Source organism: Rhinopithecus bieti, unplaced genomic scaffold (genome assembly GCF_001698545.2).
Source record: "Rhinopithecus bieti isolate Rb0 unplaced genomic scaffold, ASM169854v2 scaffold_1530, whole genome shotgun sequence".
Taxonomy (NCBI): domain Eukaryota; kingdom Metazoa; phylum Chordata; class Mammalia; order Primates; family Cercopithecidae; genus Rhinopithecus; species Rhinopithecus bieti.
This window is the reverse complement of record NW_016803808.1, coordinates 1503944-1528130: the sequence shown is the minus strand read 5'-3', so window position 1 is coordinate 1528130 and position 24187 is coordinate 1503944. Positions and strand designations below refer to the sequence as shown.

General features: G+C 45.5%; 2 protein-coding genes across 11 annotated transcripts in view; one reads left to right on the top strand and one right to left on the bottom strand.

Annotated features, from left to right (window-relative positions):
- Window positions 1–7024, bottom strand: part of CPSF3 (cleavage and polyadenylation specific factor 3) — a 52854-nt gene extending 45830 nt beyond the window's left edge. The window contains exons 1-3 of the mRNA XM_017853226.1: window positions 6754–7024; window positions 1572–1634; window positions 381–478 (exon numbers count right to left, since the gene is read on the bottom strand). Of these exons, the coding sequence (XP_017708715.1) occupies window positions 381–478; window positions 1572–1607 (134 nt within the window). The 5' untranslated portion in view covers window positions 1608–1634; window positions 6754–7024. The remainder of the gene's footprint in view (window positions 1–380; window positions 479–1571; window positions 1635–6753) is intronic.
- Window positions 7025–7042: 18 nt separating this feature from the next.
- Window positions 7043–24184, top strand: ITGB1BP1 (integrin subunit beta 1 binding protein 1). 10 transcript variants are annotated; one of them, XM_017853580.1, is made up of 10 exons: window positions 7043–7193; window positions 7901–8083; window positions 9846–9898; window positions 10158–10223; window positions 11564–11670; window positions 15887–15965; window positions 17717–17853; window positions 22146–22238; window positions 22769–22918; window positions 23465–24172. In XM_017853580.1, exons 5-10 carry the CDS (start codon window positions 11599–11601, stop codon window positions 23534–23536), a joined length of 603 nt encoding a protein of 200 aa, XP_017709069.1. In that variant the 5' UTR covers window positions 7043–7193; window positions 7901–8083; window positions 9846–9898; window positions 10158–10223; window positions 11564–11598; the 3' UTR covers window positions 23537–24172. The 10 variants fall into 10 exon arrangements, with proteins under 10 accessions (XP_017709069.1, XP_017709045.1, XP_017709061.1 ...); XM_017853556.1 differs by having other exon boundaries at window positions 10158–10309; XM_017853572.1 differs by lacking the exon at window positions 7901–8083 and having other exon boundaries at window positions 10158–10309.
- Window positions 24185–24187: the final 3 nt, after the last annotated feature.

Genomic DNA, 24187 nt, shown 5'->3' with positions numbered 1-24187 from the left:
AAAAAAAAAAAAAAAAAAAATTGTTTCAATAAAGTTGAAATGGTGTTCTTATAGAAACATGTGACAAAACAGTGACCTCAAGGAGATAACCCTGGAAAAGGGCTTTCTTAGTCTCAAGTTTTACAATGATTCAAGTTCTGTACTATCTCCTTCTCACATACTCGCTGAACTTATATATAGAGATAGGTAAGGTTTTCATAGTAAACTTCTCTAGCCTGTGATGACATTATGGAGTCTATCTATTAGACTTAGATGTCTGCAATATGCTTCCCAGCAAAAAACACTCTTTTAAAAAACCAAACTCTCAAAATCTAGTAAAGAATGAGCTTGACAGTAAAAGTCCATGAAAAACAGTGTCATTAATAAAGGGAAAAACTCACTGACTAATTAATAGGAGATCAATCTCAGCTGGATCAATTAAATCAATATAAGGAAGAGCATCCATTCCTTCTAGGCCAGGGTGGATCCCACAGTCCAGCTGAAAAAGACAGGAAAAGAGATCACAATCTCCTGCATATTTTATTAAAATTCATTCAGCAAATAGACAATAATTCTAGATCTATCATCCACACACTCAAGATAGACTCCAGACACTAGCACTTGGAACATGATTCTTATTAAATGTGGCAAATATGCCATTAACAATTCTAACTTCCCAACAAATTTAAAATTTAGCTCACATTTAGGGGTCACAGGATGCAAAGTACAAAACAGCTTCTTTCCAACTACTTTTGGTCGTCATTCTAACAATGAATTAAATATTTTTCAAAAACTTTGATATCAGAAGATTAAAATTTAAAAAGTTTATAGATTTACTACTACCAGATTGACTCTTGTGAGAAGATCATAATTAGAAATGGGAAATTTACCTGATCAGGGCAATTTAAACATTTTTAAGGCATTAGGGAACGAATTCCTAAGACTCGGTCATTAAAGTTACTTATTTTTATGGCATTACTACCAAATTAACACAATAGATGACTAAAAAGATGATTATGTCTGACCTATTCATATTCTTTTCAGATTGGGAAGAGTTGAGAAGAAAGGAATCAAAGGAACATGAGACACAGAACTGACTTTCTAATGAGTACCTTAGAGTGAAACCATCTCCTCTAACCCTCTACTTGTCAGGCTTAGAGAAGCAGAGTGACTTATCCAAGGCCGGCAGCCCCAGTGGGACTTGGGCATCCAACCTTCTAGGCCAAGGCTTGATCCCCACATGCTGGAGGCGGCTAGAGCTCTCAATGTGTTCAGTGACTGGGCCCTTGGATCTTCCACTTGGGGTGGGGCAGTTAGGCTGGCTGAACCCTTCAGGAGTGGAAGAGGGACTTTGAAGAAATAACAGTTCAACAGATCTAGCTGACAATTTTACAGTCATAGAATATATCTTCTTAATCAACTAAATTACTAAGTAGAAGTATGTATTAGTTTTTTTCATTAACACTATACAGCACATATTGTATGCACTATAACATTTTCTGGGAGCTAAAAGATAACTAGTCTACAAGAAAAGACTAACACCCAATACGGAGAGAGCCATATTATTAAACTGAGTACAAAATAGTAGTTACCATTATTTTCTTCCTTTGAACTCGAGAATAATACATGATCTTCCTACTTCTTGCCCAGCTCCACTGTAAACATTCAAGGGGAGAAAAAAAAGGATTTAAAAAAACATCAAAACCAAGTCCAATAAACTTACTTTTTTACAATGTGCACTATATCCCATCTGACGACAGCACCTCACTGAAAAATTCTGAGACATAAGAGAGTTCTACAAAATCACAAAGACAGGGAAGAACAGTGTCCACATGGGAAAAGATGAAAACCGATCCTTGGGAGTCCAGGGATCTCGCAGCTGTTAAAATTGAGAGAGAAGGCGGTATAGATCCAAGAAGCCCAAAGGTTTGGGCTTGATTTAAATTCAATTTTCTGAATTTTAGGATTAAATTATGATGTATTTAAAATGTAACATAGCAGTTACGCAGATTATGTATAATACTTTTGGAATTAGCACTTAAGGGCTGGGCGCAGTAGCTCACGCCTGTAATCCCCGCACTTTGGGAGGCCGAGGCGGGCGGATCACGAGGTCAGGAGATCGAGACCATCCTGGCTAACACGGTGAAACCCCATCTCTACTTAAAAAAAAAAAAAAAAAAAGAATTAGCACTTAAGTAGAAAGTCATAAGGATATCAACACTGTCATCTTCTTTAAGATCATAATGTGTATTTGCCAAATGGTTTGAATTTTTGAATTTAAATGGCCGGGCGCGGTGGCTCATGCCTGTAATCCCAGCACTTTGGGAGGCGGGCAGATCACTAGGTCAGGAGATCGAGACCATCTTGGCTAACACAGTGAAAACCTGTCTCCACTAAAAATACAAAAAATTAGCCGGGCATCGTGGCGGGCGCCTATAGTCCCAGCTACTCAGGAGGCTGTGGCAGGAGAACGGCGTGAACCCGGGATGCGGAGCTCGCAGTGAGCTGAGATCCGGCCACTGCACTCCAGCCTGGGCGACAGAGCAAGACTCCGTCTTAAAAAAAAAAAAAAAAAAAAAAATTTAAGTACTTATTCATACTGTGAATTTCAATCGCTTTTTCTTCTACTTTCTGTTAGTTCAGCATATTTTATAACAAGTACTTAAATAACTTTTGTTTCTTCTTAAATCAATAATTTCAGCCATAATTAGCAATGGTTACAAGGCACACTTCAAGTTATACCTCACCTTTCAAATCCCTCACCTTCTTTGACGCCTTTCCCCAACCATTCTAGCTCACAATTCACTCACTCACTCAACAATAAGCAGCTTCTATTTGCCAAGCACTGTGTTAAGTGCGTAGGACATGGAAATGCCTTACAGGAACCCTGACCTCAAGGAACTCATTCAGATGGACGTGCAATGGACCTCTCCCCAAACTGAGATCCTACCTCCGAGCAGGTGTTGATACAGAAGATCAAACAACTGTGGACGAGAGCTCCCAAAAACTCCTGGCCTTCCACTTTTAATCAGTTTTGTTTTAATTATTGTGGATACCCTGGCCTTGCACTTTAACTGGCCCTCAATGTTGCCTAGCTGTTTTCTCCATCTCATTTCTGTATCAACTATTTTCAAACTTTCTCCCCTTTCCCACATTTTCCAACCCTCTATCCTCTTCTTCACTTGAGGTATGGGCCATCTTCTGCATCAAAAAAATAAACAGTCCATTTGTAAATTTCCTCAACTTCATGTTGGTACAATAATTAAAAATGCATGTACCAACAGGGTACCAACCTGCCCATATCTGTCTCCTTCCATTTCTCCTCTATAGATAGAACAGACCTCTCTTTCCACGACGAATCTTTCCACCATTCTACTCTATGTACTCCCTCCATCCTTCTGAGGAACTGAACACTGCTGTGTCATTGACATTTTCCTGTCTGCTCTTTACCATCCAATCCAAATTGAAACACACTACAGCCATGTTCATCCCCAAATTAAAATCCCTTGACTCTAATCTCCTTTAGTTCCCACTTCATTCTTTCCCCAGCCCACCTCCTAGGGCAGTAGACCCTCCTGTACTTCCTCAACTTCCACTCACTCCTCAATTCACTCTCCTCTGGCTCTTACCAATCACTTTTCTGAAACTGTCCTTGCTGCTCAGTAGTCATTTCAGTCTTTTTTTTTTTTTTTTTTCTTTTTTTTGGGACAAGGTCCCCCTATGTTGCCCAGTCTGGCCTCCAACTCCTGGGCTCAAGTGATCGTCCTGCCTCAGCCTCCCAAGTAGCTGGAACTATAGGTGTCAGTCCCTATCTTGTTCTCTTGGCAGCCTTTGTCATTCATAAGGAGTACTTGCTCCTTCCTCAAGCACCTCTCCCTTGGCTTCTCTGACCTGATGCTCTCATCCTATCTTGCTGGCTTTCCTGTTTGCTTCACGTATTCAGCCACCTCTGCCTACCCTTAAAATGTTGATATTCCGAGGGTTTGCTCCTTGGCCAATTTCTCAATCTTCATTCTCATCTTTCTGACATGCTAAGGACTTCCAAGCCCGTATTCGTAACCCAGATTGCTCTTCTGAATTCCAGACCTTTAAGACATACATGGGACACTAGGTATCTCTACTAGGATCTCTCCCGGGACTTCATATTCAACATGCCAACTAGTTTCCACCACATGCCCCGTACTTGCTCTGCTTTCTTCCTGAAATGCTTTGTCTTCAGATATTGACGTGGTTGGCTCCTTTGTATCATTTGGGTCTCAGTTCCAATGTCACCTTCTCAGATGCTTTCTCTTGACTACCTCCTCTAATTTGCCCTTCACAGCAAGCCACAACCCAGCATCACATTATCTTAATACTTACAACTACATGAAGTTATTGTATCTACTTATGTCTTGCTTCAGGCTACTAAATGAAAGCTTCCTAAGAACAGAGGCATTGTCCATCTCATTCACTGCTGTATTGCTACAGTACCTGGCATGTAGTACATCACAAAAAATACTCATTGAATGAATAAAACTCCTCAATTTTGAACCTTGGAAAGATTATGCTAAATGAAAGATGCCAGAGACAAAAGACTATGTATTGTATGATCATACTTCTATGAAATGTCCACAACAGGCAAATCTATAGAGAAGTAGATTAGTGGTTGCTAAGGTCTGGAGAGGTAGTGGGGATTGTCCATGACTGCTAATGAATACAAGGTATCTTTTGGGAGTGATGAAAATGTTCTGGAATTAGAGAGGGGTGATGGTTGTATAACTCTATGTTAAGATCGACTGAGAGTTGTATGGGATATAAATTGTGAGTTGTATGGTATGTAAACTGTATCTCAATAAAGCTGTTATGAAACAACCGAACTCCCAAATTTACTCCAGAGTTGCCCCACTTCCTATACTCCTAGAGTGAATAACACTACCCTTTCCTAACTGCCAAACTTAGGAATCCGAGTCATCATAACATCCTCTCTGCCCTGCCTTCCCTCCCCACAACCACCCTTCCAGATACAGCTGATCAGCCAAAAAATCCTGAAGATCTCATTTGCGTACTCTCTCACATTCATGTCACTCACTACAGGCTCTGATCACCTAGACTTGGAATCTTTCAATGGTATCTTACTGAATCTGCTCTACTCAATCCATCCTTTTATTCAGCTGCTACACTGCTGCCAGGAGTGATTTTCCTAAAACATAGTTCCCCACAATATCCATGCTTGCTTAACAGCCTTCGCTGGCTCCCTGTAATTGACTCTCTGATAAAGGTCCAAACTCCTATGTATATGAGGTGCTTCCTAAACTGGACCTCAACTGACTATCGCTTCATCTGCTAACTCAACTCTTTAGCTACAGCCATGAGGAATCTGGCCACAAGTTGTGGCCACTCTCACTTTCACATGTGCCACTTCCACTGCCTAGAACACCCTGGGCCCCACAGTCTTCAACTCCTAGATTTTCTTTAGGACTCAGCTCAAGCATCACATTTTTCAAGATGCATGAGGTATCCTTTTTTCCTCAATCTGTCAGAAATCCCTTTTCCATGCTTTCACAGTGCTCAGTGCAATGCCTACCTGTGCTCTTAGATTAGCTATTATTTACAAAGCACCTACCGCGATCTTTACTCTTCAAGTTTTATCTTATTTCCATATGAGAAAACGGGTTCAGTGAGGTTGTTGTCCTACGAAGTGGTCAAGTAGATAATGGACTTCAGGTCTGACTTCAAAGTAATGGTCTCCTACTATTTAAAAGTATCTCTCCAATACTTCCCACTGTGCACTGTAATTCTCTCCATAAGGGCGAGAGCAATTAACTGGGCCCTCCGTTGCATCTGTATCCCCACGTGTGGTGCTTGACACTTGACACTTGCTAAAGAATTGAGTTAGCAGATCAAGTGACAGTGTTTGCTCATCACAGGAAGACATGACAGGTGTGATCTAAGCAGAAGGAAACGGACTATGCCCCAAGCAGGTGCTCAATGAAGCCTTACTGAACGAATGTGTAAAGGAGATACTTTCTACCTTTTGGAAAGCGTATATTCATGTTGTGTCAACTAATATCTAACAATAAACATGCTGTGGGTTCGAAATGCTCATCTGTAGGAATCCAAGTTCTCTACATTTGCATCTCCCCTTCAGCAGCATTCCCGACTGATGAGGACCATGTCCACTGAAAGGCCACTCTCCTTACGGACAGTCGAGGGCTGAGTTTTTGTCCCTAACACCTCTGCACTTTCTTCTCTCCAGCTTTACACCTTCCTTATTCTACTAGGGCCTGAGCTGAGAAGATCGAAACTCACGGCAAGTCCCTAATATTTTCTAACTTCTGGCACATGTGAAGCCCTGGTGTTAAGAGACAGACTTAATTCTTCCCCGCACCGCTGTAGCCTCATTCAGGTCCTCCTCTCATCCTGTCGGTCATAAGCGTCACAGGCTCTCTCACCGCTTGCCCTGACGCGCATAGATCCGTGCTTGCGCTAAATGAAAACGCTTTCTAGCGTGTACGAAAAGCGCCCGGTGGCCCCGGAAATTTTTTTTTTTCCGACTGCAACATACCCTCCCCTGAAACTGAAAAAAAAAGCAAAATCCCGTTCACTCTAGCAGGCCCCTTCCAATCCGTGGTCCTCCAACCCCTCGAGCCTGAGAAGCCTGGCCCGCAAGCGCGGACCAAAGGTAGGCTGCCGGGGTGGGTGGGAGCGCGGGCGACGGAGGAGGCCAAAGTCTCCGGTTATCCCTCGCACCCCTCACAGCCCGTGGCCTCATTCCCTCTCGCGCCGGTCCCTTACAGGGGTCGGATCAGCAGCTGGTCGCTCTCCTCAGCAGGAATCGCAGACATCCCGAAAGTGTGAGGGCGAAGCCGGGGCGGGGAACAGGTCGCCGGGGTCTTCCCAAATTGGAAGGCAAATAAAGAAGGAAGAACCCCATCTACCAAGAGCACAACTTCCGCCACTCCGGAGCCCGCGGCACTAGACTCCTCCCCTCGACTTCCGGTTGGGGGACGCCGCTTGCGAAGCTTCCTACCACTCGGGGTGCTGGAACCGGGGACGGGATGTCAGAACTGCGCTTGCGCTTAGTCTCGGAGGCGGGGCCCGGCGGACGTGGGCAGGAGCGTTGGAAAAGCCGGCGCTGGAGCGGGAAAGGGAGTAGCTGCCTGGGTGCCGAAGGCCGCGGCGCTCCCACGCGGACCCCGAAATCCGCAACCCGGGGATGGGCCCGCGGCTGCGAGGTGAGCGCCCAGCCCTCGTCCCACTCAGGGCCGAGCTCGCGGAGGCCTGACGGGAACACGGCCCCGAGAGGGGCGCGGACGGCTGGGAAGGATGGGTGGGGCCGCAGGGAGGGCGGGGGAGGGATGCCTGGGCTCGGGCTTGGTTCTCTGCGGGTCCGCGCTCCCGGGGCGCGGGTGGAGGAGCCTGGAACCGCGGGTCGGGCGTGGGCGTCGTGGACTGCAGCTTCCGGAGCCGCTGCCAGCCCGGAGGGGAGGCAAGGCGGGCAGCGCGGGCCGTTTTCCTGCCTCTTCCTCTGCCTCGTTTCGGCCGCCTCCCGCCTCTCAGGGTCGGGGTTGTCTGTCCCCTTCGCTGTCACATCCTCCGCACCCAGCGCGTGGAAGGTGCTCCATCACGGTGACAGACAGGTGCCAAGCAGGCTGGCGTCTGGGAGGAACTCTGGAGCCGGCTCTCCCTAGGCCCTGAGCTTGGCCCCATCCGTCCTTACCCTGGTGACCCTGGGCAGGTCACTGACTCTTCGGGCGCTTTGGCATCCTCGTTTGAAAGGGGCTGTTATCCTTCAGGCTTGCTGGTCAGTGAGGGTGAGAGGGATCTGTGCACCTAGCACCGTGCATGGCACGTGGTAGGCGTTTGGTACTTGGGAATTGCTGTTGGGGTGTCACAGACACCCCAGAAAGTTCTCGACTTCAGTAAGCGCGTCCCCTGCCAGGCGCCCTGGCTGTGCAGAGAGGAGTCCCCGAGCTCCGCCTTTGACCAGCGTGCAGCTGGGAGAGTGAGATCAGAGACGACAACAGATCGTGGCGCTGTGATCAGGGGTACACTCAAGCTGTGGGTCCCTGAGCCCAGCCTCGAGATCCCAGGAAGGCCTACAGCCTGAAAGGGGCCTTGAAAGGTAAGAGGTAGCCAGGTGCCTGAAAGGTGAAGGGTGTCCCGGGCGCTGCAAAGCAGGGGCACCTGGAGCATCGCGCTGAGAACCACGAGCAGCTTTGCCTTGCTGAGATCCGTTAACTGTGCCGGGGTTGTGGAGGATGGAAGTGGAAAGGTGATTAGGAGCTGTGTCCTGGAGGACCTGGCGTGTCCTGCTGAAGAAGGTTGACTTTGGTCTCTGACTTTGGAGCACCAGTGAACGATTTTCAGCAGGCTAGTGGCATTAGATTTATGTTTGAAAGAAATCATTTTAATCTTTTTGGCTGCAGTGTGGGGTGGATTTAAAGTGTTAGGGAATCCAGTAGGACAAGGTCTCTTATCCACGAAATATCCTTGGGTTTGTGAATTCCTTAAATTCATGCCAAATTTTGTATGGATGTGTATTTTTGTAGGGTGAATATCCATCCCATTGATCAGATTCTAAAAAAATAGTGTCTGTGCCCATGGTCTAGGATGACATGGGGCCTGGTGGAGAGCTAGCTCAGAGAGCTCTTCAGGTGAGGTATACAGTGGGTCTTGGTGCCAGATTGGATATGGGGCCTGAAGGACAGCAAGGAATTCATGATTTCCTGGCTTCCCCCAGCAATAATAGAATTTCCTAACGGGGAGAGGAGAGGAGCAGATCTGGAGGGGAGGGTGATGGTTTCAGCTTGAGACATCTTTGCATTTGACGAGCCTACGGAGCACCCAGTCGCCAATCAGGATCACTGGCATCATTTTGATGCATGAGTAATTTTGAGGCAAGAATGATTTGCTTGAGAACATGCATCAAAATTGCAGCAGATATCAAAGACTTTAATAAATGCTGCTTTTTCCTAAGCCCCCGGGTTGATGCTGAAAAGAAAGCCTTAAGGAGTTGCTGAGGCATTGTGGTGTCATGATTTTTATATCAAGGGATTTGAGGAGACACTTCAGGATTGCACTAACAGTAGAATCACATTTTGTTTTTAAAATAAGTTTTGATTTAAAATTTAAATCATATTTAAAATTGTTACCTATATGTAAATATGTATTTATATATACTTAAGTATCTGATGCTTAAATATGTTATACATCAACATTTTAACCCATCAGCGCCATTAACATGGCACTTTATGCTGCTACATTAACCTCGTTTTGTGCAGGCCTTGGAATAAGGCTCTCCTGCCGTCTCTCACTGACTAGTGTCCTGTGCTGGTAAGGTTCTCCTTTGCAGCAATCACCCACAGTCATCTTCCAACGCATCTCTCTCTTTTTACTCTTATCCTATGGAGTTAGTTCCCTACCTGGCAGCCAGGGTCATTGTTTAAAAAACAGAAGACACCTAATTGTGGCGCTAAGCTGCTTTTTAAAAGTCTCCATTCCGGAAGATCACAGCAGATAAGCAAAAAATAAACTAAAAAACCTTTAGAGTCTTCCTCTTAAACTAAAGTCCACTGTTATCACGGCCTGCCTGGCCTTCTGTGGCACTTTGTCTGGGCCCATTGCTGTCCTCCTGCTCCCGGACAGCCTTGACTGTCCCCTTGGGCCCCGTCTCCACCTGCACAGCATTGCCTCCAGGCTATTTATGGCTGCCCTCACTTCATTCAGAATAAGATCCAGAGCATCTTTTTCTGGAATACCCACCCCTTCCTTCCTTCCGTCTGTGTCTCCTTAACTTTTCTTAGTTTTCCTCATAGCAGTTGTTTCCTAATAACAAGTTTGATGTGTGTTTTTCTTGTTGGTCTGTCTACTCCCGCTGAGAACAGGCTCCTCGAGGTCAGGGGCCTCGTTTGGTTCACTGATGCGTCCCTGGCATTTGGTAGGTGCTCACTGACTATCCAGAAATGAATGACTAAATCAGATTTTCCTGGTACCCCACAGCAAAAACATAGAAATAAATCTCATGATGAGGCTGATTAAAAAGCTTGGACTCAGGGGTCAGATTTGGGCAAGTGGCCTAATGTCATCCCCTAGTAAGTGGGCTTAGAGTGGGGTCTCCAAGTACAGAGGACCTCTGGGTTGCAGCAGGGGCTTTCGTTGACTGCTGCCTGAGTCACTCGTTCTTTTTCCTTCATCAGGTGCATTGTTTCTCTGGAAAGCATCGCCCAGGTCAGAATGAAAGGAAACTCTCTGTGCGGACCGCTGTATGTGGGACCCTGAAGACGGTCAAATAGTGTTCAATTCTATAGCAAGCAGATTTTCTTGTTCCCTCTGGAGAATACAGTTTTTGGTAAAAGTTGGTCAGGTTATCTTACTCATAAATCCTCTTGAAAGATGTCACAGTTCCCTCATCTGTAAAAGGCAGATTACAGCCCCTCCTGTGAGCCCCTGGAGGGTTAGAGCCCTGCAGAGTGTGTGGCACATGGTTTGCCCTGAAAAAGCATCAGTAGAGCAAATGAATACATCACAAGGTTATCATGAGGCTGTGACAGTGTAACCGTCCTGGGAGTTCTGTGAGCTGTGCAGCTTCATATAGGTTAGTTAATGTGCCAAGTATAATCTGTGCTCTCCTATGCAATTGGCGAGGATGAATCTTACGTTTCCAAGGCATTATTTATTAATTTCAAAAAAAGAAATGTGTAACACAGACTCTGGGAAGCAAGGTCATCTCCTTAGCTGCCCTTAGTAGAGAGGGGGGTGAGGCGCTGGCGCCTAGGAAGGTCTTTGTGTCAGCTGTTACTTAAAGGCGTTTCAAAACTTCCAGAAAAATGCACATTTCTGAGAGGTGTGTATATCTTAACCCTACCAAGTATAGAATATGAAGCTGAGAGGCTTACTGAATCTCAGTATCTCGGCTGAAAATCCAACGTGTCAGAGCATATTTTGCTAAAATCTTGAATCAATTGAAGAGAAGTAAGGGCTTTGAAATTTTGAGAACTAGGCGACATGTCTGATACTTGAGAAAAGTGCTTTTCACACCTCTAGGACAAAGTTTCTGCCTTTTTTTGCTTATTGGGTTAATTTTTTGTAATTTAATAGGAAAGAATGAAAAGGAATAGTATCCAAGGGAAAAGTTTTATGTTTTATAGAAAAGGAACACACCCATGGAACTGGAAGGAATTGATTTTTATTTCTATTATGCATAAAGTGATTTAATGTTGCATTTCCTGATGTAGCTGTAACCAATATCGAAGTTGCTTTTCCTGTCTGGGCACGGTGGCTCACACCTGTAATCCCAGCACTTTGGGAGGCCAAGGTGGGAGGATCACCTGAGAGCAGGAGTTTGAGACCAGCCTGGCCAACATGGCAAGATCCTGTCTCTACAAAAAATGAAATTAGCTGAGTATAGTGGCACATGCCTGTAGTCCCAGCGACTCGGGGAGGCTGAGGTGGGAGGATCACTTGATCCCAGGAGGTTGAGACCACAGAGAGCCATGTTTGTGCCACTGCACTCCAGCCTGAGTAAGAGCAAGACTCTGTCTCTTAAAAAAAAAAAAAAAGTTGCTTTTCCCGATGTAACTGTCACCAATATTTGTTTTTTCAGGGGATCTTCTCTGGATCAAGAAATGGTGGTGAAAAATGTTTCGCAAAGGCAAAAAACGACACAGTAGTAGCAGTTCCCAAAGTAGCGAAATCAGTACTAAGAGCAAGGTAGGGAAATGGTATTTGGAACAGAATCATAAAGCAGGGAGAGTTTTGTTTCTTCTAGCTGATACTGTATGGAGGATACCGACCATGGGCAGACCTCCTGATAATCTTTAAACTAGGTGTGTTTTTACATTTACTTTTTGCGCTAGAGATGCATTCTATGCTTAGCTTCATTTTATCTGTTTTGGTAGATTTTCTGAAATTCTTAAATCCATTAAACTAGATGGGACATGACCTGTGAATGGTCTCATTGAAATAAGCACTGATTTAAAAAAATTTTAAATGACAGAAATTGCAGGCATTCAGGGGCTGGACCTCTTGAATTCTAGGGCTTGTGGTGTGCATAATTATTTTGACTTAAGAGTGAGGTTGGCAGATACCTGTATACTAGAGAGTTTGAATGCTGTTGGAAGGTAAGCATGGGTTTAGTTCATGCAGAACTAACCTTTGAGGAGCTATTCAACTGGCAACTTTTGTCTCAAAGAATAAAGTGATTTCTTTTGACTGACAGATATTTTCAATATAAGAGTACAAAGATAGCGGCATTATATTTGTTCTAGGTTTTTGACACCAATTTTGTTGGTGTTTAGAAGAATGGCATTTTTATTTCTACCTCCTGGACGATGGCACGTGAACGCTCATTCATTCACCAAGTATTTATGGAGCACGGCTGTATGCCAAACTCTGTTTAAGGGGCATGAAATAGAGCGATTAGGGAGAGGGAAAAAATCCCTGGCCTCAGAGCTTCCGTTTCAGATGGGGGAGAGAATAATGAATAAATAAGTAAAATAGAGAGTTTCAGATGGTGGAAACTAACACGGGAGGAAGAAACTACAGGAATGGACGGGGTGGGAGATTGGGAGAGGGGCAGTGTTCAACAGTCTGGTAGAAAAGGTCTTATTTTCAGGCCGGGCACAGTGGCCCATGCCTTTGGGAGGCCAAGGTGGGCAGATCACCTGAGGTTAGGAGTTTGAGACCAACCTTGCCAAAATGGTGAAACCCCATCTCTATTAAAAACACAAAAATTAGCCGGGCGTGGTGGCGCACACCTGTAGTCCCAGCTACTCGGGAGGCCAAGACAGAAGAATTGCTTGAACCAGGAGGCGAAGGTTGCAGTGAGCCAAGATCACACCACTGGACTCCAGCCTGGGCGACAGAGCAAGATTCTGTCTCAAAAAAAGAAAAGAAAAGGTCTTATTTTATTTATTTATTTTTGTTGCTCCTCCTCCCGAGAAAAGGCTTAGTTTTCTTGGTGGCATTTGAGCAGGGGCCTAGAGGAGAAGTGGGGCCATGATAAGATCTGGAAGGATCGTGGTTCAGGGAGAGGAGAGAGCAAAGGCCCATGGAAGGAGCGAGCCTGTGTGTGGGGGGGGCACCAGGGAGACCAGCGTGGCCTGGGCGGGGCAGGTGCAGGTGTTGTGAAGACCTGGGATTTTACTCTGAGAAGTAAAGCAGGCGGCGCCTGGGGCCAGGGAGTGACAGAATCTTACATCAGTTTTGTTGGGGGTCACTTTGGCCACTATGAGCAGGGCAAGGGCAGAAGCAGAGAGACTGCTGGGGAGGATGTGGTAAGAACCTGAGAGATGATGGGGGCTTGGACGGGGTGTGAAGGAAGTGCTAAGACCTCAGGTTCTGCAGAGAGTTCCAGGTGGGCACTCATGGGACCTGTGGATGGATGACGATGGCTTGTGGAGTATGCGGAAAAGAGTCATCCAAGCTTAAAGCCTTGAGATCCCAGGTGCTGTGGGAGGCAGAAAAAGTGATTCACTCCAGGTGTTTCTGCCTGGATGCCAGATACCATTTGAGACATGATTGATACCCAGAGACAATGAATAATTCAGAGAATGCGAAGGTGTGTGAGGTAATGACAAGTACTGCTTCAGGGATTCCGAGACTGGGGAGATTATAGGCCTAAAGTTGTGGAGGAAGTTGTATTAGTTGGAGTTCTCCAGAGAACCACTAGGATGTGTTTCTATCCTAGAGAGAGATTTTGTTGTATTTTCAAGGTTTATTTTGAAGAATTGGCTGATGTGACTGTGGGGGCTGCAAGTCCGCAATCTGCAGGGCGGGCGGGCTGGAGACCCCGGGAGTGGAAGTGGCAGCCTGAGCCTGGAGGCAGCTGGAGGCAGACTCCCCTCCTCGGGAGCCTGAGTCTTTTTCCTTTAAGGCCTTCACCTGCTTGGATGAGGCCCACCCACACTGTGGAGGGTCCTCTGCTGTACTGTGTCTGCTGGGGTAGACGTTAATCTCATTTAAAGAAACACCTTCACGGCAATGTCTTGTATTTGACCAAATATCTGGGTACTTAGCCCAGAGAAGTTGATATTATAAAATTAACCATCACAGAAGTCTTCCCGAAAAAAGCAGTTAGTGAATGAGACCTTAAAATATATGGGTCAAATAGGCATAAATGAGGAATACGGGTCAAATAGGCATAAATGAGGAATACGGGTTAAATAGGCGTAAATCAGGAAGGGAGTTAGACATCCCAAGCACAGGCAGGAAGCTGGAGGCCGAGTCCGGTCTGAACAGCCTCTTCATGGTTTTCCACCCTTGTGGGTGCTCTGATTTTAAAGCTGTGTGTTCACTCAGTCCCAGGACCAGGGTGAGGCACCGCATGGAAGGAGGCGTCTCGCACGGTCGTACAAGGCCCCCTCAGGAGATGCCTCCCTAGACTTTTCGTCCTGGGTGCCTGCCGGGCCTCCCATGCCCCACATGTGCCACGCTGTTAAATAACAGCCACACATGAATGAGACAAAGACATATGACTGCCACTCAGTTTCCAGTCAGGGCAGGGTAAGCTGGCATATCTCGGCGTGGCGGAGCTGGTGGGTGGCGTTGTAACCAGAAGCACAGAAACCTGACATTGTAGGAGTCCTGTGCAGCCTTAGAATGGAGAAACGAACCATGTTCTTGGAAGTTTTTGAACTCCTGGAACTGGTCAACACAGAACCTCCCTACTGCCACTTCCTCAGCCTTAAGCGTGAGGACTCCACAGGGGAATCTCATCTGTGTGGCCCAATGTCTTGTTTTATTTTTATTTTTGGAGACAGAGCCTCACTCTGTCGCCCAGGCTGGAGTGCAGTGGCATGATCTCGGCTCACTGCAACCTCTGCCTCCGGGTTCAATTTTCCTGCCTCAGCCTGCCAAGTAGCTGGGACTATAGGCATGTGCCACCACGCCCGGCTAATTTTTGGATTGTGTTTTGTTGTTGTTGTTTGTTTTGAGACGGAGTTTCGCTCTTGTTGCCCAGGCTGGAGTGCAGTGGCGCGATCTCAGCTCACTGAAACCTCCGACTCCCGGGTTCAAGCGATTCTCCTGCCTCAGTCTCTCAGTAGCTAGGATTATAAGCGCCCGCCACCATACCCAACTAAATTTTGTATTTTTGGTTAGAGACGGGGTTTTACCATGTGGGCCAGGCTGGTCTCGAACTCCTGACCTCAGGTGATCCACACGCCTCAGCCTCCCAAAGTGCTGGGATTACAGGTGTCAGCCACCACGCCCGGCCACAGAATATTATTTGAATATAAAGAAATTGGGAGTATAGCTCTGAGGAACAAACTCCCTTTACATATGATTCTATTTTGTTCAACAGTTTTGTTGTTTTTTTCTGGCAGTTCACATGATAGTCTACTCTTCTTTGCCAGTTAGCCCGTGAATTCCTGCTGCAGGCCAGACACGAGTTGGAATAATTGCAGAAGCACTGGACCAAAACCTAGAATTAAGAGACCTAGGTTTGAGATCGGAGCCATTTACTAGATGTTACCTTGGATAAGTCACTGAACGTCTCAGTCTCCTTCCTCATTGATTAAGCAGGGATCATGGTCCTTACCTGGCTTTCTGCACAGGGTTTGTTTTGGGTTCAGCAGAACTAATGTGAAAGCAAGGCGAGATGTTCACAAGAATATTCTTAGAAGGCATCTTGAAAGGAGGTGGTGGTAATGGCTTCGATTTAGACTAAGAATATTGCCACCACGTTTATCCAATATTATGTCGTGGGACGAACGAACAGTTGGGATTATGTGACTTTTTTTTTTTTTTGAAGTTTGTTACAGAATTTGTCTTAAGAAAAATCTGTCACAGTCGATATGCCTGAATAATTGGCATGATTTCGTATATGTCAGCTCAACTCTAATAAATACTTTGAATGGGTTAGAGGACTTCAGAGAAGACAGGGCTGCTTCTGTGGAGGTTTTTTACTTGTTTTTCTGTTTCTCAGTCTGTAGATTCTAGCCTTGGGGGTCTGTCACGGTCCAGCACGGTGGCCAGCCTCGACACAGATTCCACCAAAAGCTCAGGTACAGAAAAGGGTTGGGTCATTGATTGTCTGTGCTTTTCATTGATGTTCTTGTGGTGTTACTGGGGTAGCACGAGTTCTTCAGTATTTGTGGCTTTCTTCCTCTCCTTTGCCACTTTTGACAAGAGTTTAGAAGTGGACCCAGATTTGGCGGGACATGGGCTGAGGGTGTGGTGTGATTGGGGAACCACATAGCCTTTGGAGATTGGCACAGGCACATGGGCAAACTGGAAGTTTCAAAATAGTTTTTTAAGAGATGAGGTGGCAATAAATACATACACCTACTATGTACCCACAAAAATTAAAAGAAATGGGGTGGCAGAAGGTGAGTTCCATTGGACTTATGTTGTCTATGGGGAATAGGGCAAATATCTTGGTGATTAAAGGGCTAAGGAGCCATTCATTTACCCCAAGGAACCCAGAGATTCACCAGCTCATGACCACCTCCCACACAAGTAATTAAGGGGAGGCTCTGGCCCAGACCCTTGTAGATATGTATGCAGCTGCCCAAAATTAGTAGATCCTTAGAAACAAGCTGGGCGTGTTGGCTCACGCCTATAATCCCAGCACTTTGGGAGGCCAAGGCAGGTGGATCACCTGAGGTCAGGCATTTGAGACTAGCCTGGCCAACATGGTGAAACCCCGTCTCTACTAAAAATACAAAAAATTAGCTGGGCGTGGTGGCGCATGCTTGTAATCCCAGCTACTCGGGAGGCTGAGGCAGGAGAATTGCTGGAACCCAGAGGTGGAGGTTGCAGTGAGCTGCGAATCACGCCACTGCACTCCAGCCTGGGCGACAGAGCGAGACTCCATCTCAAAAAAAAAAAAAAAAAAGAAAACAAGAGGTGACTTCTAACCCAAGCTCCCTAAGTAGCTGGTGGCTAACTGGAAATATGTTCATTTTCTTGTCCAAATTCCTCTTCCTCTGTCAGGAATTGTCCTAGTGAATCTGTAACAGAGAATGTTGGAGCATTAAGTCCATTGTCTTTACTGCCAGATGCCTTTAAAATTATTAAAGTTGTGGGCATCTTTTTATTACATAACCTAAAAGTAATCGTATAGTATTTCCTTAATATGGTTGAGATCATAAGTCGTTTGTAGTAGTTTTTGTGTTGGCTGGATTTTGTGGCACACACACAGCTCTTCAACAGCTGCTGTTAGGTTAAGAGACTTCCTGCCTGGCATTACTCCATCAACATTAGAAAGAAGGACTGTGTGGTCTTTTCTGATGGAATGGTAGAGGAAGAGTAGGCTTCCTGAATGAGGAAAGAAAGCTAACATGGTAGGCCAGGCTCGGTGGATCATGCCTGTCATTCCAGCACTTTGGGAGGCCAAGGTGGGAGGATCGCTTGAGCCCAGGAGTTTAAGACCAGCCTGGGCAATGTAGTGAGACCCTTTCTCTACAGGGGAAAAAAAATGGTGAAGAGGGACAAAGAACCAAAAATAAATATCATGCATCATAAAGGTAATCATTAGGTAGTAACCTTTACTGTTTGTTTTGAAGGGAAGGTTAATATTTATTCCTATTACTGAGACCTTTGTATATTATATTTAGTATACCATGAGTCATAGAGGAAAGGGTTAGTGAAATTTTAAGTTCTTCCCCATTACATACAAATATTTTGCATTATAAAATTTGTAATTAGTGGTTGTGTTCTAATGACTGTCTGGTTTTTATTTGGGAAGGGACTGAGGATACCCTGTAATGCAAATATTTCTTCTGAAGTCTCACCACTTTTCTTTCATCTTTAGGACAAAGCAACAATAATTCAGATACCTGCGCAGAATTTCGAATAAAATATGTTGGTGCCATTGAGAAACTGAAACTCTCTGAGGGAAAAGGCCTTGAAGGGCCATTAGACCTGATAAATTATATAGACGTTGCCCAGGTAAAAAAAAAAAAAAAAAATCCGTAACTCTCTGGTTATGAGAGTCTGGGGAGCCAGCTCATGGCTTTGGGGCAAAAGGCTCACTCCTCGGGTCCACTGGGTGCCGCTCCACTTGCTCTGGACCGGAAGCCGCCGCATCACCACTGCACGTGTGCGTGAGCGCTGAGCTGCGTAGGAACACGGGCGCTGTTCCTTCCTTCCAACACGATACTTTTTTTTTTTTTAAGACGGAGTTTCGCTTTTGTTGCCCAGGCTGGAGTGCAATGGCGTGATCTTGGCTCACTGCAATCTCTGCCTCCCAGGTTCAAGCAATTCTCCTGCCTCAGCCTCCCGAGTAGTTGGGATTACAGGCGCCCGTCACCATGCCCAGCTAATTTTGTATTTTTAGTAGAGACAGGGTTTCTCCATGTTGGTCAGGCTGGTCTTGAACTCCCGACCTCACCTGATCTGCCCACCTCGGCTTCCCAAAGCGCTGGGATTATAGGCATGAGCCACTGCGGCCGGCCCACAGTACTTTTTAATTTTTTTTTCTTTTTTTTTTTTTGAGATGGAGTCTTGCTCTGTTGCCCAGGCTGGAGTGCAGTGGTGCGATCTCAGCTCATTGCAACTTCCACCTCCCAGGTTCAAGAGATTCTCCCACCTCAGCCACCTGAGTAGCTGGAATTATAGGCGCTGGCCACCACGCCTGGCCGATTTTTGTATTTTTAGCAGAGACAGGGTTTCACCATGTTGGTCAGGCTCATCTCAAACTCCTGCCCTTGTGACTCACCCGCCTCAGCCTCCCAAAGTGCTGGGATTACAGGCGTGAGCCACCGCGCCTGGCCAATACTTTTTTTTTTTTTGAGACAGTCTTGCTCTGTCACCCAGGCTGGAGTGCAGTGGCGTGATCTCACCCCACTGCAACCTCCACCTCCTGGGTTCGAGCCGTTCTCCTGCCTCAGCTTCCTGAGTAGCTGGGACTACAGGCGCGTGCTGCCACACCCGGCTAATTTTTGTATTTTAGTACAGACGGGGTTTCACTGTGTTGCCCAAGCTGGTTGTGAACCCCTGACCTCACGTGATCCACCTGCCTCCGCCTCCGAAAGTGCTGGGATTACAGGCCTGAGCCGCTGTGCCTGGCCTATTAATACTTTCTTTATGGGGCTGATCAATCCTATTTAAATGAGGAGCTGATTGTGGTGACTGGTTATATTCCTTAGATTCTTCTTTTAAAATAATCTGGCACAACCTCACCGTACCACCATCAGACCAGTTCTGCCTCTGAATAATCTAATTCATAATGATGTCGACCTAACATACCTGTTTATTCATGCAAGGTTTCCAACAAGAATTGAGATGAGTGGGTTTCAAAAAGATAAGACGATAAAAAATCATCATGAAGGAAAATTAAATCGAAAGTATAAGGTATAAACTATATAAGCATGAAATTTTATAAAATCTGTACCCTTGCCAGTGGTGGAAGTACATGAGCCAAAAGACTTAGTGAATTTGGTAATGAGAGAAAAAAAGAAAGTAAATTGTTTCTGGAGTTTCTAGAAAACAAATTACATTTTTATGTGCGCATTAAAAGAGGGCTATTACTGCAGTAAAAAGATTCCTTAACTTCAGAAGAGAGTGTTAATCTGAAGAACGTGTAATCTCTTAAATCATGGAGAATGAGAATATGAAATACAACGTGGCAGGGTGTGGTGGCTCATGCCTGTAATCCCAGCATTTTGGGAGGCAGAGTGGAGAGATCACCTGAACCCAGGAGTTCAAAACCAGCCTGGGCAACACAGTGAGACCTCATTTCTACAAAAAAAAATTTTTTAATTGCTGAGTACAGTGGCTCATGCCTGTAATCCCAGCACTTTGGGAGGCCAAGGCAGACAGATCACTTGAGGCCAATAGTTCAGGACCAGCCTGGCCAATATGGCAAAAACCTCATCTCTACTAAAAATACAAAAATTAGCTGGGTGTTGTGGTGCACGGCTATAATCTCAGCTACTTGGGAGGCTGAGGTTGAACTGCTTGCTTGAACTCGCGAGGCAGAGGCTGCAGTGAGCCAAGATTGTGCCACTGCATTCTAGCCCTGGGTGACACAGTGAGACTGTCTCAAACAAAACAAAACACCCACCTGGGCAAGACCCCTGTCTCTACAAAACATCTAAAAAATTCAGCTGAGTGTGGTGTTATGCACTGGTAGTCCCAGATGCTCAGAAGGCCAAGGCAGGGGGATTCCTTGAGCCCAGGAGGTCAAGGTTGCAGTGAGCCATCATTCTATCACTGTACTTCGGTCTGGGTGACAGAACAGTGAGACTGTCTCAAAAAATCTGAAATGAAGTTTCATATCTTTATGAAAGTAAAGGAAAATACTTCTGTCTAAAGGACGACATCAGTGAATCTAAATTGCCATTTAAGAGAGAACTCGGGCTGGGCATGGTGGCCCAGGTCTGTAATTCCAGCACTTTGGGAGGCTGAGGTGGGCGGATCACGAGGTCAGGAGATTGAGATCATCCTGCCTAACATGGTGAAACTCCATCTCTACTAAAAATACAAAAAAATTAGCTGGGCGTGGTGGCGCGTGCCTGTAATCCTAGCTACTCGGGAGACTGAGGCAGGAGAATCGCTTGAACCTGGGAGGTGGAGGTTGCAGTGAGCCGAGATCGTGCCACTGCACTCCAGCCTGGGTGACAAGAGCGAAACTCCGTCTCAAGAAAAAAAGAACTCATGGTAGTTTGGACGAGTGTAATTACTATCCAGCATTTAGTTGGAAATGTAAAGTCATTCCAACAAACTACATTAAGTCCTCAGGTAACCTCGTTGATTGGTTCTTGGAAAACCATCTAGATTAGTTCCTCCGGAATCTCATTTTGCAAGGTCATTTTGTTACAATGTTTTATGATGTTGAAGAGAAAAAAAAAAATGGTTTTGTTACATGCATGGTTTCGCTTAAAGTTGCAGTTTCCAGGAAGAAGCCGCAACGTTCAGTGTGGTCTTACCATAAAAGCAACAACCAGTCTGAGTGTTGTACTGAAAGATCAATTATTTTCCTCTTAAAAATACACCAGCGTTATTTTCATTCCTATAAGGACTGCTCAATTTCTCATATCACCATAGAATTTTTGCTTGCTAAAATTCCAGTATTGACAGTAGCATGACCGTTATCCCATACCGTGATTCTTGGACTTGCTTTAAACCTACTGTGGGAAGCAGTTGGGAAGAGGGTACTGTAACATTGTGGATGGAACTTACTTACTATGACTTCTTTAATGTGAGCAAGTGGTTCCTCAAAACCATTTACAATATGGAACATCCATAGGTTGCCAACAGTGTCTTATGTTAGGGAAGACGAAGTAGGTGGTATTCTGGTCTGGGAGCTGAGACTGGATCAACCAATAGGGAAGCCGTCAGGGATTATCTGCTGTTTCTGAGTAGCTCAAAACTCCGATTCATGTTTTTGTGAGTGGAGTAACTGCTCATCAGCAGCACTTGCCAGCCGGAAGCCCTGAGGCCTGGGATCACCAGACACGCCTTCCCATCTGGGCAGGGCATGTGGGCTCTGCTTCCCACGTGCTAACATTGGTCTGTGCTATGCAAGTGAAGACCTTAATTTTTCTAATGTAGATATTTTAACCTCAGCAGGATCTGTGAGAGGCAGCTCAGTTTGTAATTAGGATTAACACCAAGACAGACAATATGTATGAAAGGGATGGATGTGAATTTTGCTCAGAGTTGTGGGCTGTAAAAATGGGGCTGGGCACAGTGGTTCATGCCTGTAATGCCAGCACTTTGGGAGGCCAACTTGGGAGAGTTACCTGAGGCCAAGAAGAGTTCAAGACCAGCCTAAGGCAATACCATCTCTATTTAAAAATAAATAAATGGCCCACATGGTGGCTCATGCCTGTAATCCCAGCATTTTGGGAGCCTGTGGTGGGTGGATCACTTGAGGTCAGGAGTTCACGACCAGCCTGGCCAACATGATGAAATACAATCCATCTGTACTAAAAATACAAAAATAAGCCAGATGTGCTCACTTGAACCCAGGAGGCAGAGGTTGCACCGAGCTGAGATCATGCCACTGCACTACAGCCGGGGCGACAGAGTGAGACTCTGTCTCAGAAACAAAAATAAACTTTTTTTAAATGGGGGGAAATGTTTCTTCTGCCTCTGTGGAGAGAAACTCTTGCCTGGCTCTGTACCCCACGTTCTTTAAAGGGTTTGGGCTTGTGATGGCCAGATACTCGACTAGTCAGAAATAAGACTATAATGTAATTTTCATCTTTATCATATAATTTATTTTTACTTTAAAGCAAGACGGAAAGTTGCCTTTTGTTCCTCCAGAGGAAGAATTTATTATGGGAGTTTCCAAGTATGGCATAAAAGTATCAACATCAGATCAATATGTAAGTAATATAATTTATTAAGAAAATTATGTTTTAGATAACAGGGAATTCAGGCCATTAAGAGCCCCCTTCTAATTAGGGCCACTCCTGTTTGCAGTGATTGGTTTGTAAATCTTCCTAGCAGTTGGTCTTAAACGTGACCAATTTCTTGGGGTGAATAGGGGCCTCCTTTTCTCTCCTGTGTTGGAAGGGTCCATGCAACCTGTCCCCGACCCCCAAACTCACACAGATGCCTCCGGATGCATTTTCAACTAAGGGCCCCTCATCCATTAAGAGCAGCTGTCAGCTTGGAAGGTGGGCACAGACACTGGGATAGTCAGTTTAGACCACTCCTCTCCTGTCTTGCTGGGATTTAAAAAGGCGTGATCCTGAAGGCAAATTGCCCGAGACTGAGCATACAGGAACATCCCTTGGGGTGAGAAACCTATGGATATGCTGTTTCAAGCCTCACTCTGCCTGGAGGGTGTGTCATTAGGACTGACAAACATGTGAGAGTCCTGATCTCTCCGAATCTTTCCTGACTTCTGCAGGATGTTTTGCACAGGCATGCTCTCTACTTAATAATCCGGATGGTGTGTTACGATGATGGTCTCGGGGCGGGAAAAAGCTTACTGGCTCTGAAGACCACAGATGCAAGCAATGAAGAATACAGCCTGTGGGTTTATCAGTGCAACAGCCTGGTGAGACTTTGTTACTTTGGTTAGCTGCTTACTCATCGTCGCAAAACCCAGGGACTACGGTTGTTTTTGAAGGTTGAAGAAATACAATCCATTATATGTGGAATATCTGGCCTGGGGATAGGGAATGAATATTAGGCTGGAGGTCAGCCAGCTGGCAAGACAGTGCAGGTTTGTGAACCATTTCTGTTAGGGCCAGTGGCAGCACTCACTCGTGCCTGGATTTAAAAGGTAAACAAAGCAGCTGAGGAAAAGTGTATCCTCCAGGGGCCAAAGGCTCCCTCCATTTCCGAAAGCTGTTGCCCTCCTAGACTGTGTCATCAGCCTTCTCAGGCTGCAGTCGCTGTTTGCTCCTCTCTGAAGGAGGGCAAAGGGCCCACGTGCAGGGAAGCTCATAGTGTGGGTTCCACTGACCTGGGCAGGCATGTGTTCTCGGCTTGCTTAGGAGAGGTCTTAAGAGGGGTTAGGTGTGTGCCTCTGCTAGCCAAATTGAGTTCATGAAGAGATCAGCGAATGTTGCTCTTACTCTTATCTTTTCACGTAATGTAGGAACAAGCACAAGCCATTTGCAAGGTTTTATCCACTGCTTTTGACTCTGTATTAACATCTGAGAAACCTTGAATCCTGCAATCAAGAAGTCAACTTCATCTGAAAGTTCAGCTGTTTTCAATCTGCAGTGCTGACGTGTTATGCAAATAATGAAATGATCCCTTGCTCTAGGTTTTCTGAAGAAAATGGATTGTGTAAAATGCTGATCATTTGTTTATTAAAATGTGTCCTATTAGTGAGTTAACTCTCAATGAAGTCATCTACTTTCTGGGATAAAAAAACTTCATTTGTCTTTTTCAAAGTTCACATAAGCTTAACCTAAGTGTCACAGAAGCCTAGGTGTCCCAGAGGTCCATTCAGTGACAAACACTGGAGGCCTGCCTGAGGAAGACTGATGACGTGTTCAGTAGTGGCTTCCCAGTGACGTGGGATCACTGGCATGGACCTCTCTCCGGCAGAGGTGTGGACAGGAGACCAGGATTCATGCTGGTTTGGAACAGTGACATTGCCAACTTAAGACACACAAAGTAGATTTTCACAAGTGTCTGGTCAAGATAACATGCTGGCAAACCACAATTCTCAGAGTTAAGAGAACCTTAAAGGATTACCGCTCATGCTAAGAGTAGTATATAAAGGATCTCATGTACAGTATGATAGTGTACTTTTTTAAAGGACTGTCAATATATAAAACTTTAAAGATTAAAAACATTAAAAATAAAACCA